We start from the raw sequence: 20,064 nt of genomic DNA, 5'->3' as shown, positions 1-20,064 counted from the left end.
CCCACGAGGTTATAGAAATGTTCATGAGGTAGACAGCTATGTTAGCCACTTCTGCCTAGTACGATTTCGGCAGGTTCTTCTCGTTCATCATGGTCCTTGCCGCCTCTACTATGTGACGGTTCTTTCGTTCGTCTACTCCATTTTGTTGAGGTGTGTGTCGGCACGAGAATTCTCGTCATATTCCTTCCTTTCGAAGATATGCCATAAACTCGTCTGAGAAATATTCATTGCCTCCATCCGATTGAAGGCAACGTACCTGCCGACCCGTGGCTTTTTCGACTTCATTTTTAAACTTTTGGAAGTGGCCGAAACTTTGCTCTTTTGTCTCATTGGGTAGATCCATGCGTGCCTGGAGAAGTCGTCGATGAACGTGACATAGTATCGGCAACCATCAAATGTTGCCATCTGGGCTAGTCCCCACACATCTTAATGTACTACATCTAGGATCCCTTCGCTCACATTCCTCTCTTTCGGGAATGGATGTCGGCATTGTTTTCCAAACTGGCACACTTCGCATATGCTCGTAATCTCTCTATCCATAAAGTTTGGAAGTCTGATTATGACTCCTTTCGATTGCATGTTCTGGAGCTTTTGGAAATTGATGTGGCCAATTCTCTTGTGCCATAGTTTCAAGTTGGTTTTGACTTTGATGCCTTTCGTGAACATAGTCGATTTCACCTCTTCCAAGTCGAGGAGGAACATTCGGCCTTCTCGACGACTGTGAACTATGATTTGATCGTCTTTTTCGATAAAGAACCCTTCATTATTGAATCGTACTTGCATACCTTGTTTGACAATCTGGCCGACCGAGACCAAGTTTTTCGTGATAGTTAGGACATGCAAGACGTTTTTGAGATAGGTTTGTTTATCATCGTTCCCAAATGGGATGTTTCTGATATGCCGAATTGAGTGAGTTGTGTGTGTTATCTCCGGTTTTGACATAGTCGGGCCAATCAGGCTTTCGTAGTTCTCGGAACCAATCTTCATGGGACGTCATATGATTGGATTCACCTGAGTCGACAAACCATACGTTGTCTGAAGAAGGTGTGCTAGTTGAAGCTTGCGCCGACATCGAATGTGTTTTGTGCCTCATCATAAACATTCCACCTCGATCATTGTAGTCAGAATTTGAAGCGTAGTTAGTGAATTGTCGGCTAGTTGAAGCTGAGTCTCGTATCTTTTTTCGGTACTCCTCTTCATAGTGACCGAGTTTTCCATAGTACCTGTATATGATTGGGTTGTTACGATTTCTCAGTCTGGAACGATAGCTCCCCCTTCTACCGAACTCTCTGGCATTACTCCTATCGTCTTGCCACTGGTGAGAGTTGCATTCTCAAGTCGACTGACCCTATCGCCCTCGGCCGAATCGACCTCTATTTCCTCAGCTGAATCCTCTTCTATCATCCGATTGAGAGTAGAGCATCTGACCATATGATGCATTGCTCCTTTGTCGGGCATGGTTTTCTTCCACCAACAATATCGATTGAAGGTCTAAAAAGAAAGGTGGGTTCTCCCTTGCGAGAATGGTCGACCTCATCGTGCCGAATCGTGGTGCTAAGCCATCGAAGCATATTTGCAACATTTCGTCATCATTGATGATGACATTGATCGATCCGAGGGCATCACATAGCTCCTTGATCTTCAAGGTCTAGTCGGTGATTGACATATCCTTTTGTTGCATGTTGTTTAGCTCTTGTTGAAGTTGGAGCTTTCGTGCAGTAGTGTTGGCCGCAAAAATCTTCTTGAGGTTTCCCCAAGCTTCTTTTGGCGTTTTCGAATCTCGAATATAGCCAAGCATGTGGTCATGAACGCATGATGCAAGGTAGTACAACACACGGCTTGTGGCCTGCTCCCACGCTAGGTAGTCAGCGTGTGTCGGGTTGGGTTGCATTTCGTGAGCTCCCTTGATGTAGCTCCAGTAACCTTGTCTGACAAGGTACTGATGCATCTTGTACCCCCAAGATGTGAAGTTTGTTCTATCGAGCTTCTCGGTGGGAAGAGCGCTTCCCATCTGAGTGTTCATTGTCAAACTTCTTCTACTCTTGATGTGAGTTATATAGTGATCAGTCAATTCTCTCTGAATACGAGCCTAAGCACAACACACGTATCTTGTTGTTGGGCTTGGATCAAGCTACCACACGCTCTAATACCATGACAAGCTACCTATGCAGCGGAAGTAAGCTTTGTATGTGAATGAGTATGTGTGTGCACGTGAAGCAACAGAGAGAAAGAGAGAGAGCTCTAAACAAGAAGTCTATATATTACATCCAACGGATACACAGTTACAAAAGGTTGGTTTAAATACCAACTATTTTAGGGCAAGTGCTCTTGAACTACTAATTACAAATCTACCCTAGTAAGTTGTCCACGAAACCGCGGTTTTACCGGTTTAATGGCTTAACGGTTTGAAAAAATAATAATAATAATAATAATGGTTTGGTTTAACGGTTTGGTGGTTCGGTTTAGGTTTCAACATCTCTAAACGGTTTGGTTTGAACACTCTCAAACCGAACCGAACCATTGCCAATTGTTAGGGCCATTGATTATGTGTAAGAAGTTTAGAGCTTGAATCTTTGCTAGTGCTTATTGAAGAATGATTCATTTATTGAAATTTCGAAGCAAAAAAGAAATAAAACAATTTAATATAAAAAATAGGCACCTCTTTCTATATAAAAAGAGACGAGGAACCCATTTTTGGAGGATACCATTCTAGTCACTCATTTTGTAGTTTGGGGGGGACCATTAGGGTTTTACTACACCTTCTTCTTTTCTTAGTTTTATTTCCTTCTTTTCCTCAACATAATGAAGGTTTGAAAGTTATTTTTCCCTCATTTTTGTGAGTATTAGGATCCTTAGTGCTTTTCTTCTTGTACTCAACCATACCTTCGAAGAGAGGGGTTCGGCTAACTCACTTATCAGTCATTTGAAGGGAGGACGAAGTGGCCCGAGAACACTACTTCAACTCGAGGGTTGTTGCCATTGAACGTAGAGGTCTCGGTGGCCTACTTACCTCACCTTCACCAAAAGCTCGGTATATTTGAATCACTAGACACACTTGATTCACAATCCATAGAATTGTAATCGTTTGCCATCAAAATTTTCTAGTAGATCTATCTTGGGCTCTTACTCCTAAAGTTTGCCATCGTCAAGATATAAAATTGTTACAAGTTATTGGACTTGTTGTGATAGCTCATGTTTTTGTATCTTCTTGGCGATCATCTATTGAAATTTTCTACCATAAATTTCTTTGTTCAATAATGTGTACATAGCTTGTTTGAATAGAAGCTCGGTATATTTGAATCATTAGACAAATTTGATTCATAATCCCTAGAATTGTGATCGTGTACCATCATGGGCTCTTACTCTTGAAGTTTGCCATCGTCAAGTTATTGGACTTGTTGTGATAGCTCATATTTCTACATCTTCTTGGCGATCATCTATTGAAATGCTCTACCATAAATTTCTTTTTTCAATAGTATGTACATATGTTCTTACTTGTTGAGAGATTCTATAATTACACGAAAATCTCAATAATGTTTTCAAAATGAAGAAGAACATTTTAGTTCAAATGGTAAAAGTCAATCCAATAAATAATTTAAAATTGGAAATGGAAAATAGAAAAAGGAATTTTATTATGGGTAACAATCGGCAAATGTTTGGTTTGAATCGAACCGAACCACAAAACCATGGCTCAACGGTTTAAATGGTTTGGTTTGGTTTGGTTCAAGTTCAAGTTCAAGTTTTTTGTAATGGTTTGGTTTCGGTTCGGTTCGGTTCGGGGGTGAACGGTTTGGTTTGGTTTCGGTTTTAACGGTTTAATGGCTTCTTATTTTTATTTTTTACTTTTTATTTATATATTTTAAACAATCTTTTCATTTTTAAGCCTAATTCTCACATTTTAGGAAAAATCTTTAAATTTTCGAAAAATTTAAATTTGAAATAATGAAAAAACAAAATTTAAATTTGAAATTTGACCTAAGTTGAAAACCAAAACTGCGCTTTTAACGGTTCAATAGTTTAATGGTTTAGATTTTTACCTAACGGTTCGGTTTTGACACTTTCAAACCAAATTGAACTGTTGCCGATTGTTAATTATGGGCAAGCCCTACAAAATTATGTGCAAGACTTGCATTGAACCTCCTTTAAATGACAGATGGATACTTGGTATAGTTGTTTGGCCTAATCAAGAACCTCCTCCAAGTTAGGGTTACATAAATTGGGCAAACAAACGTACACAACAAATAATATGAAATTCTACAATGCAAGCCGCCCTCAAAATGAGCAATACGTTGTCGTGGTGTTACGCTGTCGAGGTATTCCTCGCGGATGCGTGGAATGAGGCGGGACCTCGGGGGTCGTGTATCGAAGAGCTAGAGAGGAAGGAGAAGAGACCCTCTACGTGCGAGCGTAGATCCACGAGGACACGGCCCTTCGACGCAAAGACGCAAGTGGGACAGCGACACAAAAAGACACGAATGTATGTATGTATTAACAAAGACAAACAACAAAAACACGAAGTCGGTTACAACCGAACAGGCCGGCGAACAGATGCCGATGCCTGTTCGTAAACGCACAGAAGGAGAAGAGTAGGTTGGAGGTGTTGCCGGAAGCACTCGGGCATTCCTCAGAGCAGCGCGAGCCTCCCGAAAACCTACACAGAAAGCAGCCACGGAGTTTGCGAGTCAGAGAGAGAGAGAAACCTTCGCCCACAAACCGACAGCACTTCGTCCTCGTCTCTCCGCGATCCCTTCCTCCTCCTCGTCTCCCTCCTTTTATAGGCCAGGAAGGAGCCGTTTCCCCCTTTACTTCTTACCTACCGAATCTACCTGCCTAGGATCTCCTATGTACAACGTAAGGCGCACGTGCATGAAGAGCCGGTTCCTACGCTCCGGTGCACCGATTCCGCTTGTGGACGGTTTTCTTCACAACATCCGCCCCCACCTAACCGCGCATCCACCGGCATGCGCCAAATTGAGTTGAGACGGAGAAAACCGGTCCAGCCTTTATTCCCCGCCCGTCGGTTCTTCTTCGGTTTTGGATCGTTCGTCGTCCCGGTCCAGGTTATCCGGATCCGGCTCGTCGTCGTGACGCTTCTTGAACGCTTCGACCCGCTTCCCAGCTACCGGTATCGCCATTCTCGTGCCGTCGAGTTCTGCCAGATGGTACGTCCCATTGTCGTTGGCGCTTTGTACCACGTAAGGCCCGAACCACCTTCTTGCGAACTTCCGTGTCACTCGGTGTTGGTTGTCGAGGCTGCTGTCGTAGACTAGCACCCAGTCGCCTTCCTCGATCTTCTTTGGTCGGAGCCGGTGCGTTCGGTCGAACCAGTCTTTCTTCCTCGTCCTTGCCACCCGAAGCTTTTCCGTAGCCTGCTCTACGTCCTCCGGTCTTCGTTCGAGCTGTCGTATGCGCGCTGCCAACAGTTCCTCCCGGCTCATCTCGTCTCTCCAAGCCATGGTTGCCCATGAGGAGATCGTACGTTCCATCGGCATGATCGGCTTCTGCCCAAACATGAGCTCTGCCGGCATGAATCCGGTTACCGAACTGTGTGTAGTTCGGTCCACCCACAACGCGTAAGGCAGCAGCCGCGGCCAGTTCCCGACTTGACCTCTGCATGCCCGAACTAACGCCTTGACGATCGGTCCGTGTCCGCGCTCCACCTTTCCATTCGCCTCCGGATTGTACGCAGTGGTAAGCGAGAGCTTGACTCCTAGTCGGTCGAACAGCTCCTCGGCCTCTTCGGCGTCCAACTCCCCGCGATCAGCCACGATCTTCCCGACGCACCCGTACCGGCATATCACGTCCTCAATCAGGAACCGACATACGGCCGCGGTTGTTTTGTTCTGAAGGGCTCGGCCTTCCACCTGGTTCGTCAGATCTTCCCGAGCCAGGACCAGATACCGCATCTGTCCTACTCCCATCGGCATCGTCACTAGATCTACCATCCATTTGAAGTGGATGGTCGGAGGGTACGTAGGGTGAAGCTCGTCCCGATGTCGGACTACGGAGTGCATCTGGCAGCTCTCGCAAGTTATCACGAACCGATGCACGTCCCGGTACAATCCCGGCCACCAGTACTTCCCCTTTATCTTCTCGAACGTGGCCCACGTTCCAAGGTGACCAGCCCAAGGGCTGTCGTGGTAGGCCGTCAGCAGCTCCTCCTGTTCTTCCTTCATCGCCACCACCCGGAGCGGGACGTCGTTCCTCTTCTTCGGGTGCTTCCATAAGTATCCGTCCCGGAGAAAGAATCGGTATGCTTTCTTCCGGATCCGGTTGGCCTCGTCCCTCGTCCATGACGCATCCGGCGTCATTGTCCTCAAAAACCCACCGATCTGTAGCCACTCGCCGTCGTACTTGCTCTCGTCGAAGTCGTTAAGTGCCGGAGTGCTCGTCCCATCGGTCATCACGTACGCCGCCTCGAAGAAGTCCACGCCGACTTCTTCATCCTCCGAAACCATGCCGCCCTCGTCATCAAATCTCGCCCTCGAAAGCATGTCGGCCATGGCGTTGTCCTTTCCGAAAATGTGCCGTATTTCCGGATCCAGGGACTTGATGTACGCTATCCACCTAAGCATCGCCAGGTCCGGTGTCGCGCATCCGGAAACCATGCCAAGAATTGGCAGGCAATCCGTCTTGATAATCACTTCTGTCCCGATCAGGTAGTCTTTGTCGGCCTTTACTGCCGAAACGATACCCCAGAGTTCGCGTTTAACCTGGGCGTACCCTCGCTGTCGCTCACTGAGGACCTTTGCGCCGAATCGGATCGGGAACCGAATGTTGTCCTCGTTTTCTTGGTTGACGACCCATCCGATCCCGGTCGGACTCGTATCCACCGTTATGTATACCGGGGTGCCCTTCTCATAGACAGCCTTCCAGAGCGTCTGTGCTGCCGCAAGAGCTTCCTTCAGCTTCCGGACCGATTCCGTGTGCTCGTCTCGCCACTCGAATTTTCGCCCCTTCTTCAGCAACCCGTATAGCGGCTCCGCAACGTGGGCGTAATGCGAGATCCATATGTGGTAGAATGTGCATGCCCCCAGGAACCTCCGAACTTCCGTAACCGAGCTACAGTCGGTCTTCATCGCGGAGATGGCTTCTACCTTTGCCGGAGACGGCTTCCGGCCATATGGTCCACATAGGTGTCCAACCACCAGAATTTCTGATTGCCCGAAGGCCGATTTCTCCCCCGAGAAGGTGAGCCTCGCATCCTCTAGCCTTTGTAGCACCTTCTCGCAGTCGTCGATGTGTGTTGTCACGAATCGCCGGCATCCGTCCGGCCCGACTGTCTCGTTCTTCTCTTCCACCGGGCACCCTTGATCGGGATGTCGTCTAGAAACGGCATGGTGATGTCCGGGATGCAATCCCTCAGTACCTTGTTCATTGCATTCACCATGTGGGCCACCGAGTTGGTCCCTCCTTGTCGCAGGGTACACATTCGCACTAGGCCGAGGGGAGTCCGCATCGTCGTAATGTCTCTGCTCTCCACGGCTAGCTGGAACTGGTCGTACCCCGAGTACAGATCACCGACCGAGTAAATCGACCTTCCAGCGAAGGCCTCCGCGAACTCGTCTATGGTCGGTCTGATTCCTGCGTTCCGAATGGTCACTCTGTTGACCGGTTGCAGGTCCTGAATGAAGCGCAATGTTTCGTTTTTCTTTGGTACGGTAAACCATCGGTTCGAGTATGGCGCGCTCGACGGTTCGAGAATACCCATATCGACTTTCTGCCTCAGTAGCTCCATCAACTCCGGGATGTGAGCTCTTGTAACCGGAATCGGCTTGAGATTCCACGGCACATGCGGTACCGTGAATATCACCATCGGCTCCACGATCGTCGGGTCTACGCACCCAATCTCTTCCGGCGAGAACACCAAGGCTTTCCCGTGCCTTCCGAGCATTCTCCGAAACCGGTCTTCCTCCGCCAGTAGTAGGAACCCGCCCCCACCGATCTTGAGCTCCCGGAGCGTCCCGTCGGTGAAGGTGTGTCCTATGCAGGCCGGATCTCGTAAACTGGGGTCCGACGCAACCCCTCTGATTCAGGACTCGCTGCCCTCCAGTAAGGGTGCCGCGACTGGCCTTACCTTCCGGTCCACAGTCTTGTACTTCGTGCTAACCCGGACTGTCCGATCCGACCCGAGCCCCTGACTGAAGTCCGCGATGACTCCGTACATCTCTTCGGAACATACCGGTATCGTCCGGTCTTCGTTAAGGTCTTCTCCGGCTACCTTCCTCAGCATCCCCAAGGTGTCGTCGAAGGAGACCGCCTCCACGGCCCCGCTGATTTCCTCGTCCGGGCCGAGAACTCCGCACGCTCGAAGTCGCTCCTCCGCCCTTGCCCTTTCTCGGCCAGCGATGCCGGCTATCATACACCCTCTGTTGTTGGAGAAGCAGAATTTTCTACCTATCGCACAAGGTTTCTTCAGTTTCGGTTCTATCGTACAGTTGTGGGGTCTTTCTCGCGTGTCCGGGCTGTCTCGGCCCCACGCCTTGGCAGCCCTCTCTAAATATCCTCCCGGTTCTCGCCACCGAGGGATTCGCGGTTTCACTCGTGGTTCGGCCGCACCGTCAGAAATTGGACCGAATGGCGCCCGTCCTAGCTTTTGACCCTTGCGTAGGCTGAACCGTTGTCCAGCACCTTGGTCTCCATTCGCGCCGCCTAATATGACCGGGTGCGAGGACGTCTCCTGTACGAAGAAGTGCTGGTCAATCTCGACGTCGCCAATCTTGACTCGCACGTTCGGGCAGGCCCCATGCAGTTCCTCAGTGGCGCGCGTCGCCACCCGTATCTTCCACCCATGCTTGGTGTTGATCGGCCACTTTCCCTTCTTATAGAAGTCCATGGACATCAGGTTTATTTCCGAACCGTGGTCCACCAATGCCACCACCGGTTCCTGGACATCCCCGATCTTCACCGGGGTCTCCGTGGTCGCTCGGGCCCAATGCGGCTTTGAATAGTGGCTCTCCGCCCACTCATCTTCCAGCACCATGTCGTCGATGTGCGTCGTCCGCACTTCCACCGGTCTTTCCGGTTCCGTCTCCGTCGACAGCCTCTTCCGTTTCACCAGGTCCACAATGGCGTCGTGGAACTCCTTCTTGGCGATCCCTAGCACCTCTCGCAATGACAGCTCCACTTTGCTGTCGAGGATCCGTTCTTCTAGGACCTTTCGTAGGTCCGTAGTCCTTTCTATTTCCGTCCCCAGTCGGTATCCGCCCTTCTTGGGTTATCTTGCGGGCTGGACCCACCGGCATCGTTCCGTCGTTGCCCGAATCGGGTCTCGTACCGTTGTTAGGGCCCGGCCGCTCCGGCTTTCCCCACCCGTTTGTCTTCAACCAGAGCCTCGTAGTTCCGGCAGGCGGCTTCTACAAAGCCCTTCTTCTCCTCGACCGGATCGCTCCACCCGGTTATTTCCCGGACCCGTCTCTCAGCGCGGTCCGTTTCATCTTTCCTTAGCCGTGCGCCGGCAAGACCTTCCAACATTGCCGACCAGAATCCGTCTTTGCCCTCCTTTCGGGCCTCGCTGCCCCCGACCCGAATGCCGGCCGACACCGAGTAGTGGATGACCTCCACGTGTCGGGCCGCTGCCTCTTCCATCAGTCTCTTCATTCCTCCTCGCCCGTCGTTTCGGTTCAGGGCCCTCCTGGTGTCGCCGGCGTGCACCCGGCCTTCCCACAGGTACACCACCCGGTTCCTCAACGCCTCTGCGAAATCGCCGCAGTCCTTCCGAATGTGGCCGACCTCGTCGCACCACATGCACTTGTTCCCCGCTGCCGGTCGTCGGTCACAAGCAGGTTCGTCGCCTTCCCTTCGAGTCTGGGCGATCTGGAGATCCTTTATTGCCCGCGTCAACTCCTCCAGTGCTGCCCCTCCGAACGAGCCACTGACCATGCCGGTCGAAGCCGGACCGGTTTCGAGCCATTCCCGGGTTTCTTCCCTTCGCACTTGCGGTGCCGGTTCAAGCCTCCTTGCTGTGACAGAGCCCGCACCGGCCGCCCCGTTGTTAGCCCATTCTCGCCGTTTGTCGAAACGGCCACAGACTCTCTTAACCGCAGCCCAGTCGGTTGTCAGCCCGTCTTCGGTTTCCAGCAAGGAGCCGACTTGATCCCTGTCCCGCTCGTCCACCGACTTGACGAACAGTAGGACCCGGCTCGTATCCAGAACGGTTCGGTCAAGCGCCGAAAGGCGCGCAAAGCGTTCTTCGAACTCCCGGAGGAGTGCCAACGCGTTTCTTCCCTTGGCAGGGGACTCCACCCATTCCATGAAGTTCCGCTTCGAAAGCCGGAGCGCGTCGTCCAGCCCGTATTTTTCTAGGAGTCGGCCTCCGAACTCCTCCCAGGTACGGCTCTCCGCCCGCACCTCGAGCACCTCCGCATGGATGCTCGGCATCGCCACTCGAGGAAACCCGGCAAGACGCCTCTCTTCCGGAGTGTCCCGCATCAGCATTTCTGCCCCGTAGGACGCCAAATACTTTGTGGCATCCTTTCCGCTGAACCGGCCGATCGTACCGACGACCGCCTCAATGGCTCTGTCGAGGGCGCCGGCGCCCTCGCGTGCACTCAATATCCGATCCACGGCCGAAGCCATGGCTCTGCAAGATCCGACCCTTTCATCTTCTGCTCTTCTGCCGCCTCCTTCACGTCGGGTTCACCAAGATGTCGAGGTATTCCTCGCGGATGCGTGGAATGAGGCGGGACCTCGGGGGTCCTGTACCGAAGAGCTAGAGAGGAAGGAGAAGAGACCCTCTACTTGCGAGCGTAGATCCACAGGGACACGGCCCTTCGACGCAAAGACGCAAGTGGGACAGCGACACAGAAAGACACGAATGTATGTATGTATTAACAAAGACAAACAACAAAAACACGAAGTCGGTTACAACCGAACAGGCCGGCGAACATATGCCGATGCCTGTTCGTAAACGCACAGAAGGAGAAGAGTAGGTTGGAGGTGTTGCCGGAAGCACTCGGGCATTCCTTAGAGCAGCGCGAGCCTCCCGAAAACCTGCACAGAAAGCAGCCACGGAGTTTGCGAGCCAGAGAGAGAGAGAAGCCTTCGCCCACAAACCGACAGCACTTTGTCCTCGTCTCTCCGCGATCCCTTCCTCCTCCTCTTCTCCCTCCTTTTATAGGCCAGGAAGGAGCCGTTTCCCCCTTTACTTCTTACCTACCGAATCTACCTGCCTAGGATCTCCTATGTACAACGTAAGGCGCACGTGCATGAAGAGCCGGTTCCTACGCTCCGGTGCACCGATTCCGCTTGGGGACGGTTTTCTTCACGACAACGCTCTCGCGTATGAAATAAGGCAGGACTGCGGGGGCCCTGAAGCGAGAAGCATGAGAGATAAGAGGGAGAGAGATTCGCAGAAACACAAAGAGACAGAAACGAAAGAATCAATTCCAATAACAGTATAGATTACAGAGCTTGCAATGTTACAATCGGGAAGCCGATGACAAACTCAACACAAACGAACACACACACTAAAATTTGCAGTGGGGCCTCTACCGGAAGCACACGGGCTTTCACGCAGCAGAGGCAACCAACTTAACCCAAATCCCTACAGAAGCAACAACGATGGTGGAGGAGAGAGCTCGGTTCCCAGTCCGACAGCACTTTGTCCTCTCAAAAATGTTCGCCATCCCCCCCCCTCAGCCCTTTTCCTCTCCTTTTATAGCACAAGGAGAGAGAGTTGTTACAGACTATTACATCACTTGTATTCTTTGTCCTAGCGGACAGAGATCCTCTTCGATTCCCTACCTAATGAATTCGTGCTACCTAGGATAATTACATCGCCGACCTATACTTAACTATGTGAATACATCAAAACATGTGCCCGTGTGTAAGGGCCGGTTTACGCACACTATCCACCGATTCCTCCTAGGGACGGTTTTCTCCACGACAACGTGATATTCAAGAGAGAGAATCAATAAGAGAACAAGAGAGCGGGAAACAAGGTTCAGGATAAAGGGTTTGATCACATCCAATGCTATTATTGATCTCATTTATGTCAACTAGGGGAAAGAGCCCTTTTTATACAATTAGACAAGCACAAGATGTCTATGCATGCTTCCTAACAAGCGCACACTTGTCAAGATTCTACAAACTCTTATTATCCCTTTCTAGCCCTTAAATTAACCCTTTCAATATCTATATTTTCCACTATTAATGGAATAATATCATATTCTTTAGTTGCAACAACCCCTGAGGCTAAGGTATTTTCAATCTCAAGTATTTATCATAGGCCAAGTGTATATAAGAAACATAGTTATATTGTAATTTGTCGAGAACTACCCTTTATTATGTAAGAACAATCAATGGGTAATGGGATTGTAATGTAAAAGGTTCCCTTCAAGTTTTTCAACTTGTATAAAAGGGCAATAGGTCTAATGTGAAATGGGCCTTTGGGCGTCGTAACTTTGGGGCTACCTTTTTGTCCTCACTCTCTCACCATTACAGCCACCAAGGGCCACTTTACATCGTATAGCTTTTCCACCTAATTAATCAAGATATGCACCTTTCTTATTTAGTTATTTATTTAATTGTGACATCTTGTATGTTTAATATAGTGGTTATCTATTTAAATGAGACTAACAAATTTCTTAATTACTGTACAATGATTAATTCTGTCTTAATTTATATTAACTTAAGAAGCCTTTGAGGCTTTCCGTGGTTCCATGGTAAGTGCTTTTATACGTTGATGCATGACATGGTCTTTGCTATTGGGGAGTGAAGTCTCCCAACCCCTCAGTTAGCCCATCAAGAGGAAGGTGACCCCTCAAGACTCGATAATGTTGGAAGTGCAATACTCCAAGGTATGAGTCATGTTGATCCTTGCGAGAAAACTTTCATCCACATATATGCAAAATTCCTTGCTTCTTGGTGAATGTGACAAATAGTCCTTCAACATTTTGGCAGTCGGTAGTTGCTTGACTTACTGATCTTGGTACTTACATTAAAGATCAAGCACATGTGGTAACACCTACTTGTATCCTTTTGGTGAGGCAAAACCAAAGTAAATCTATCCACCCAATTAGGGCCTTGCAATAGCCCAATGATCACTTAGGTACATCAAGGGCAAAATGTTGGATGAGTTAGAGGATGTGGCACACCTAAGTGAAAGCTTGAGTAATACATGAGAATTACAAAAGTGTAAGTACTTTCAAACATATCATATCTAATGCTAAGGTTCAAGGGTAGTACAAAGCACGAAATTTGGCAAATCAAATTATACACATCTCAACCTATCGTGTCCGCACATACACGTAAACAAACACATACACATACTAACATTTAACTTTTACTCACGTGCATAGGAATATACCTACTTTCATGCATATGCACATGTGTAAATTCATATGCACCCATACTCTCTCTCTCTCTCTCTCTCTCTCTCTCTCTCTCTCTCACACACACACAAACACAAACACACGCGCGCGTACATAATCAAATATGTATATACAAATTGTTCATATTTATAAAGAATATATGAGCATATACAATCTTCAAAGGTCTCTTTCGCAAGAGAGGAAATTGACATCCATGAGCACTCTATCCTTGACAACTTTGAATTCCCATCCTCTCTGGTTCAAGTCCCCGAGGATCCCCATCGCATTTCACACGCACACATGTATTTTCACAACACCATATAAACTGTCCATGGTATAAAATTGATTAGTCACATTAGACATCCTCCGTAATTTGATATATTAAATTTAGTGCTTGAGTTACCTTACTTGAATCTCTTAAATAAATAAATATAAATAAAATGGAGCATTGGCAGCAATCTTACAACATCAAGATAGCTCGATGAATTCTTAGGCATAATGCAATGTTGCGTTTATCTAAAAGAAAATCCTATTTTCACTTTGTGATCACCATGTTTATTATAAACATATTTTAATTTCACAACTTGCTAATCAACTACAATTCCATTGTAAATGTCACCATGACATGGTGCATCTTCAACCCTTTCTTGATTTTTCATTTCATTTATATTAGTTGTGACTTTAATCCAAATGCCTCCATATTATAGATGAAAATGTGGATTTAGATTAGCATTGACACACTTTGTTGATACTCTCATTAGCTTGTATACGATATGTACATTATTTACAAATAATGAGATAAAGTGAAAATAAAACAAGAACAAAACACCAATTTAAAGAAATTATCTAGGTTTTTACAGTCCTTGATTAGAGCTAAATTGTATAGGGCCAAAAATATTGTTGATTTCACCCTTCACTATCTATTCAAAAGATTTTGACCCTCATTTTGAATACGTGAAAGAATAGTGTACACGTCCACCTTCCACTTTGGCATGAAGTGTTTCGAGATTTTTGGATGCCTTGACTGTCATTGGCTAAGTAGCTTATCATTGTTGAACTTCTTGACCTTCTCATCTTTAGTCCTTGAAAACCCTTGAATAGCAAGCATTAGGGTTTTTAATTCATGATGAATATACAAATAACAATATGGGAGATCAAAGGAAAAAATGCCAACAAGCATAAGTGCCAGAAGTAGAATATTTGCAAACAATGATATTCACCATCATCTTTGCAAAGGAATGACAATCAATCACATACTCAAATGCTCTAGTTTCCGACAAAAAGGCTACAAGATTTTTCTTCAAGCATGGAAGTGCCATAGCACCAACTGATGTATAAATACTTCAAAGAAACTCTTCACTTGCGATCCCAGCACCACAATTACCAGTTAGAACCCATATACCTAATTAACATTTCTATGTACAAAAATTGGAAAGACGTTGATGACATAGAAAATAGGTATGACCAACTTGCCTTGATCATGATCTCATTGATGAGATTGAATTAAATTTTGTCATGATTAACCTATACCATATACAAGAGGGACGATATGAATGCAATAGACATGCAAAAAATGGAAAAAGTTGCAAATGGAAGATCAATCATCATATTACACACATATTTGAGAAGATAACATAAGATGCAGCATCATGCATGTCCACTTCAAACAAATGATTTGCCAGATGATTTCCACAACCCACACCAGGTAACCTCTTATAACCATCTAACAATATAGTCCACGAAATTGCTGTCGGTTGAAATGGTATATTTGCAATCAGATTTTTTGCTCTTTCAAGCTGGCTAGCCTTCCCAAGTAGTTCAATAATGCAGTTGAAATGATCTGGAACAGGAATTATGCCATGAAGAATCTCCATGTTAAGAAAGTGAGCTATACCATCTTCAATTATACCACTATGACCACATGCACACAGGATGCTTGTATATGTAACCTTATCTGGTATTAAGCCCTCATCGTGCATCCTATGAAAGAGAAGAATGGCATCACTACCATGCCCATGTTGTGCAAATATAGTAATCATGCAAGTAAATGTGAGCAAATTTCGGTCATATAGGTCATCGAAAACCTTCTTTGCATTTTCTATACTGCCACATCTCCCATACATGTTGATCAAGGCAGTACCAACAGCAACATCACATTGTACAGCACTTACAATTGCATGAACATGCAACAATTTTCCTTTTGTTAATAAGGTATGGCTAGCACAAAGGTCAAGAAATATGAGAAAGACAATCTTATCAGCTATCACTCCTTCTAAGTGCATTTGAAGAAAAAGCTGAAATGCATACATTATCTGCCCATTCTCGACAGTAGCTATAATGATTGCATTCCAAGCTACCAAGTCCTGACAAGGTATTACATCAAACAAGTTATTGGCATCTCTCAAGTTGTAGCACTTCCCATATAGATTAATCAAACCTGGTCTCATAACGCCACTAAAGGAAATACGAGCAAGTATTATTTTTTCAAATGAGGAAGCTGTTGATTTAGGAAGCTCAGAAAGGATGCTACTGAATGTTTCTTTATCTGGAATTAACCCTTCTTGCTGAATTTGCTCGAAGGACTGAAATGCATGTTTCCATTGTCCATTGGACACTTGAACAGAAAAGATTGCATTCCAAATCACCATTGTTTTCTCATGAAATAAATCAAAGATATAATATGCATCATAAAGTAACCCAAACTTGCTGTACACAATAATTAGAGCTGTATGGACTATGTCAGATTCTATAATGTTCATTACAATATAGGAGTGGATTTGTTTTCCCAATTCTTCGGCTCCTTGATTTCCACATACATACAAGACATTTATAATAGCAAGTTCATGTGGAGTCTTTCCTCTTTCATGCATTTGCAGAAAAAGATGTAAAGCTTCATGAATATGCCCATGCCGTGCATATGCGGCAATCATAGAATTCCATGAATATCCATTGGGTTCTCGTATCATATTGAATATGCTTCTTGAGCACTCTAGGTTTCCGCAATTACTGTACATGTTAAGAAGACAAGTTGCCACAATAACATCTGATTCAAGTGACGTTCCAGCGATAGAAGCATGTATAAGCTTGCCTTCTAAAAGGTTCCCACCACAAGAAAATGCATTGAGTATACTCACATAAGTCACATTATCTCCCAATACTCCTTCTTGATGCATTTGCTTGTATAAATGATGAGATTTTCTCTCGTCTCCATGGTGAGCACATGCTGATATTAAAGCTGTCCATGACACAATATTCTGCTCTTCTATTTGATTGAATATATCCTGAGCCTCCTCAAGGCTACCACATTTACCATACATGTCAACTAGGGCTGTGTAGAAAATGATATCTTTCTTTATTTCTTTACACGATATAAACCTAGCATGTAGTTTTCGACCTTCATATAAGAATGAGGGTTTTGCACATCCATGAAGAACACTAATAAAAGTGACTTTATCAGGAAGGAAACATTCTTCTTGCATTTTTACATACAACTTCATTAACATATCTACATCTTTCCCACTGGCATTTGCATATGAAGCAATAATAGCATTCCAACATATCACATTTCGTTCTGATATCATCTCAAATACCATCAAGGCATCATTAACCATACCACATTTACCATAAATATTAATAAGCGTAGTTGCAACAATAACATGAGATTCAACACCAATTCTAACAATGTTAGCATGTATATGCATTGCATCTTTTATGTCTATATGGTCAGGACATGCCGACAGTATACTAACAAATATGTATGTATCTGGGACCATACCTTCTTTATGCATTTGATAAAACAAATCAAGAGCAAACTGAACCTGCCCATTTTGTATATATGATCGGATAATAACATTTCGTGCGAATTTATTGAAAATATGCATCGAATCAAAGAGCTTTCGAGCTTCCATAAGAGCACCACATTCAAGGTACATATGAAGAAGGTTATTTTTAAGAATCTCATTTTGTTCAATATTATAATCACATACCATGATGTGATGATGTATGAGGAGGCCATTGGAAAGATCTCTTGATGATGCAAATCTCTTCAACAGATCTGAGTATAAAGAATATTTTGAAATAGAAGAAGCGCATACAGGTATAGGGAGCAAAGTAGAATACCTTGACGTGAAAGACTGAATATTGAGTACAACAAATCCATGGTGAAAACAGAGGATTTCCTTGATGGGTTTTCTTTGGGAAGGAATCCCAAGCATCTCAAGATTCCATACTCAGGTTCATGAAGCTTGGATATTTACAGGAATACCCCTAGGGATTTGGATATTTTCAAGAATACCCCTCTAAGTTATCTAATAAAACTTAATTAAAGGTCTCCACCCCATGGCTTCATGACTTTGTTTTAACGAGATAATGTTAAGTTTCAATCAAGTTATTCTTGTAAGTCTAGTTTAATAGACTTGAGAGGCGACATTTGTCATGATGTGTTCAACTTGAAATATTATAGAAGGTTGAAGGATTGGGCATGGGTATCGTAAGAAGGACTTAGAATGAGTTGTATTTAAATACAACAAAAAGGCTTAGCTCAATTGGTAAGAGCTCATGCTATGAGTCGGACTAGACGAAAGAATGGAATGATGGACATTATGATCAGTTGTTCACTAGCATCATGCACTGGAGAAAAAGTAGTGCATCCAAGTGGGGAAAACGGGAGGTGCATGGTAAATAATAGTAAAAAGCACCCATTATTTTTATTTGCGAGAGAGCCCTCTCAAACCCTATAAAATGGTGAGGCGAGCTTTTGTTTGTTGGGGGGGGGGAGGATTTGATAACGAGGCTGAAGTGTTGCTAGAATTTGTAGCGAGCTTGGAGTTGCGGATCAAGAGGGCATGCAGAGGCCAACAATGACAAAGGCAACGTGGTCATTTGTTGGGACGTCGCACTGAAAGTTGAGGATCTCCCCCGAAGCTCTACTCGCGATCATTTACCTCATTTATTTCTATCTATTTACCTTTCTTCTTTCTTTTCCTACTATACCACTCCATGTAACGGAGCCAAGAGTTTAGTACTCGTTATATGTGCTCATCCTCATAAATTTATTGTTTCTTATCATCTTCTAAATTTATATTCAAATATCTCTTGCAAATCCCTATTTAAGATTTTCCTAATCATTTAACGAGGAATGCATCAAATTTTACGGCCCCAAATTCCAAATCCATCAAAATCGACGTATAACGAATCACCTAACCATCTCACCCAAATACTCATTTCATCTCACAACGGATTTTTCAAATCTCGATTCCAGCCTCTGAACGAAAAGTTGTGCGTAACTTTTCCAACTATAGAAGCTGACCGAGGCTGCCATCTTGTCGTATGTCAAATTGCGCTTGAAAGGAAAATTAAAATCATAAATTACGAATATTTCCCCTCCCCCCACGAGGATAATAATAATAACTTATCAAAATAAAATTAATAATAAGAAATAAATAAATAAAAATAGTAAGTTTAAATATTAATAATTGTATTAGTTAACGAATGTTTGTCTCATCACCCACAATGGTTGCGTTACCGCCAAGTCACCACCATTGACTACAATTATGCATCGTTAATCAACGTGGTCATTTGTTGCCATCGGCCACCGCTAATCGTGCAAGTGACATTGGTTGATGTCGCCCAACAACAATAACCGTGCAAGTTGCCGAAAAAAGTTCTTTGTTTTCGTTGCCTTCTAATGCATTATGCTCTTCCTATTGGTGATTGGTTGAGGCAAAATCAGCAATATGCTTGTGGAATGCATTGTGGTGCACCTATGGAATCTATTTTACATGTGTTTTGGTTATGTCCCCGGATCAAGCAATTTTGGAGTAAGTTGTTTTTATTGCTAAGACAACATTATTCTCGATCTATTTTCTCTTGGATGCAGTATTATGGGGTGTCCTTTATGGAGATGTGATGAGGTATGAAAGTACGCATGTTTCTCATGTCTTTCACTTTTCCCATGGACGGTTCAGAATTGAAAATCTAGTTATTTGGCATACTATTACGTCGTTGACTCTTTGGATAATATGGAAAGCGAGATGTGATGTTGTTTATAACAATGCTCACATACATCTCCGCACCATGCTTATTGAATTCTGGATGTTATTTGTTCACACAATACGTGGTCAATATGATGATCTGCAGGGTTCAACTGATGGTCTATGGCAACGTCAAGTGGCCTTTAAGAAACGACGGCAAGGGCTTCACTTATTTTTGGATACAACTTCTAGTCTGAGGTGGAATTATACAATACCTTCTTTTCTATTGCATAGCTCGTAGTTATTGTTTCACATATGGCATCATTTGTTTGGTCAGATGCTTATACTAGCCTTTGTATCACAATAGAAGGGAGATTAGATTATATGTCTCCTTTTGTTTTCTCTATGTACAATTCTCAAGAAATACTAAGGTGCAACTTTCTTTTAAAAAACAAATAACATTAAATATATATATATATAATAACAATATTGTTAATTATAATATTCATAAAAATTAAAATAATAAATAAATTAAAACTAAACAAAATAATGAGATTATTATTTTATTAAAATAAAATAATAACAATAATACCCCTCTCTCTCCCATTGACAAATGCATATATCCCATGGTGCACCTATGTACACTAAATTAGACATACATATAAATACACACACATGCATATTCACATACAGGGACCTTGTACGATCTCACAAAAAATTTAAGAAAGTAAAATTGAACTTCTAAAAGAGAAAGCCAATGTAGATAATCGGCATCCTTA

At 44.7% G+C, this 20,064-nt stretch overlaps 1 protein-coding gene across 2 annotated transcripts; it reads right to left on the bottom strand.

Moving 5' to 3' along the window:
* Positions 1 to 14,883: 14,883 nt before the first annotated feature.
* LOC147867672 (putative pentatricopeptide repeat-containing protein At3g05240) lies at positions 14,884 to 17,604 on the bottom strand. 2 transcript variants are annotated; one of them, XM_087315451.1, is made up of 2 exons: positions 15,621 to 17,604; positions 14,884 to 15,479 (listed from the first exon to the last, which is right to left on the bottom strand). In XM_087315451.1, the coding sequence occupies exons 1-2, from the start codon at positions 17,525 to 17,527 to the stop codon at positions 14,918 to 14,920; spliced, it is 2,469 nt and encodes an 822-aa protein (XP_087171577.1). In that variant the 5' UTR covers positions 17,528 to 17,604; the 3' UTR covers positions 14,884 to 14,917. The 2 variants fall into 2 exon arrangements, with proteins under 2 accessions (XP_087171577.1, XP_087171576.1); XM_087315450.1 differs by having other exon boundaries at positions 14,884 to 15,750; positions 15,844 to 17,604.
* Between the last annotated feature and the right edge of the window lie 2,460 nt (positions 17,605 to 20,064).

This window comes from Azolla caroliniana, unplaced genomic scaffold (genome assembly GCF_043228905.1).
Source record: "Azolla caroliniana isolate FFs.n. ecotype wild unplaced genomic scaffold, voAzoCaro1.0.p SCAF_2, whole genome shotgun sequence".
In the NCBI taxonomy this organism is placed as follows: Eukaryota; Viridiplantae; Streptophyta; class Polypodiopsida; order Salviniales; family Salviniaceae; genus Azolla; species Azolla caroliniana.
Note: the sequence above shows the minus strand (reverse complement) of the source record. Positions and strands in the feature narration are given on the sequence as shown.

Excerpts from the sequence above, each read along its gene's own strand:
- LOC147867672 (XM_087315450.1), bottom strand. The coding sequence starts at position 17,527 with ATGCTTGGGATTCCTTCCCAAAGAAAACCCATCAAGGAAATCCTCTGT. Across the intron at positions 15,751-15,843 it reads TCCAGATAAAGAAACATTCA|GTTTGATTAATCTATATGGG; the intron begins GTAGCATCCTTT and ends TTATGAGACCAG.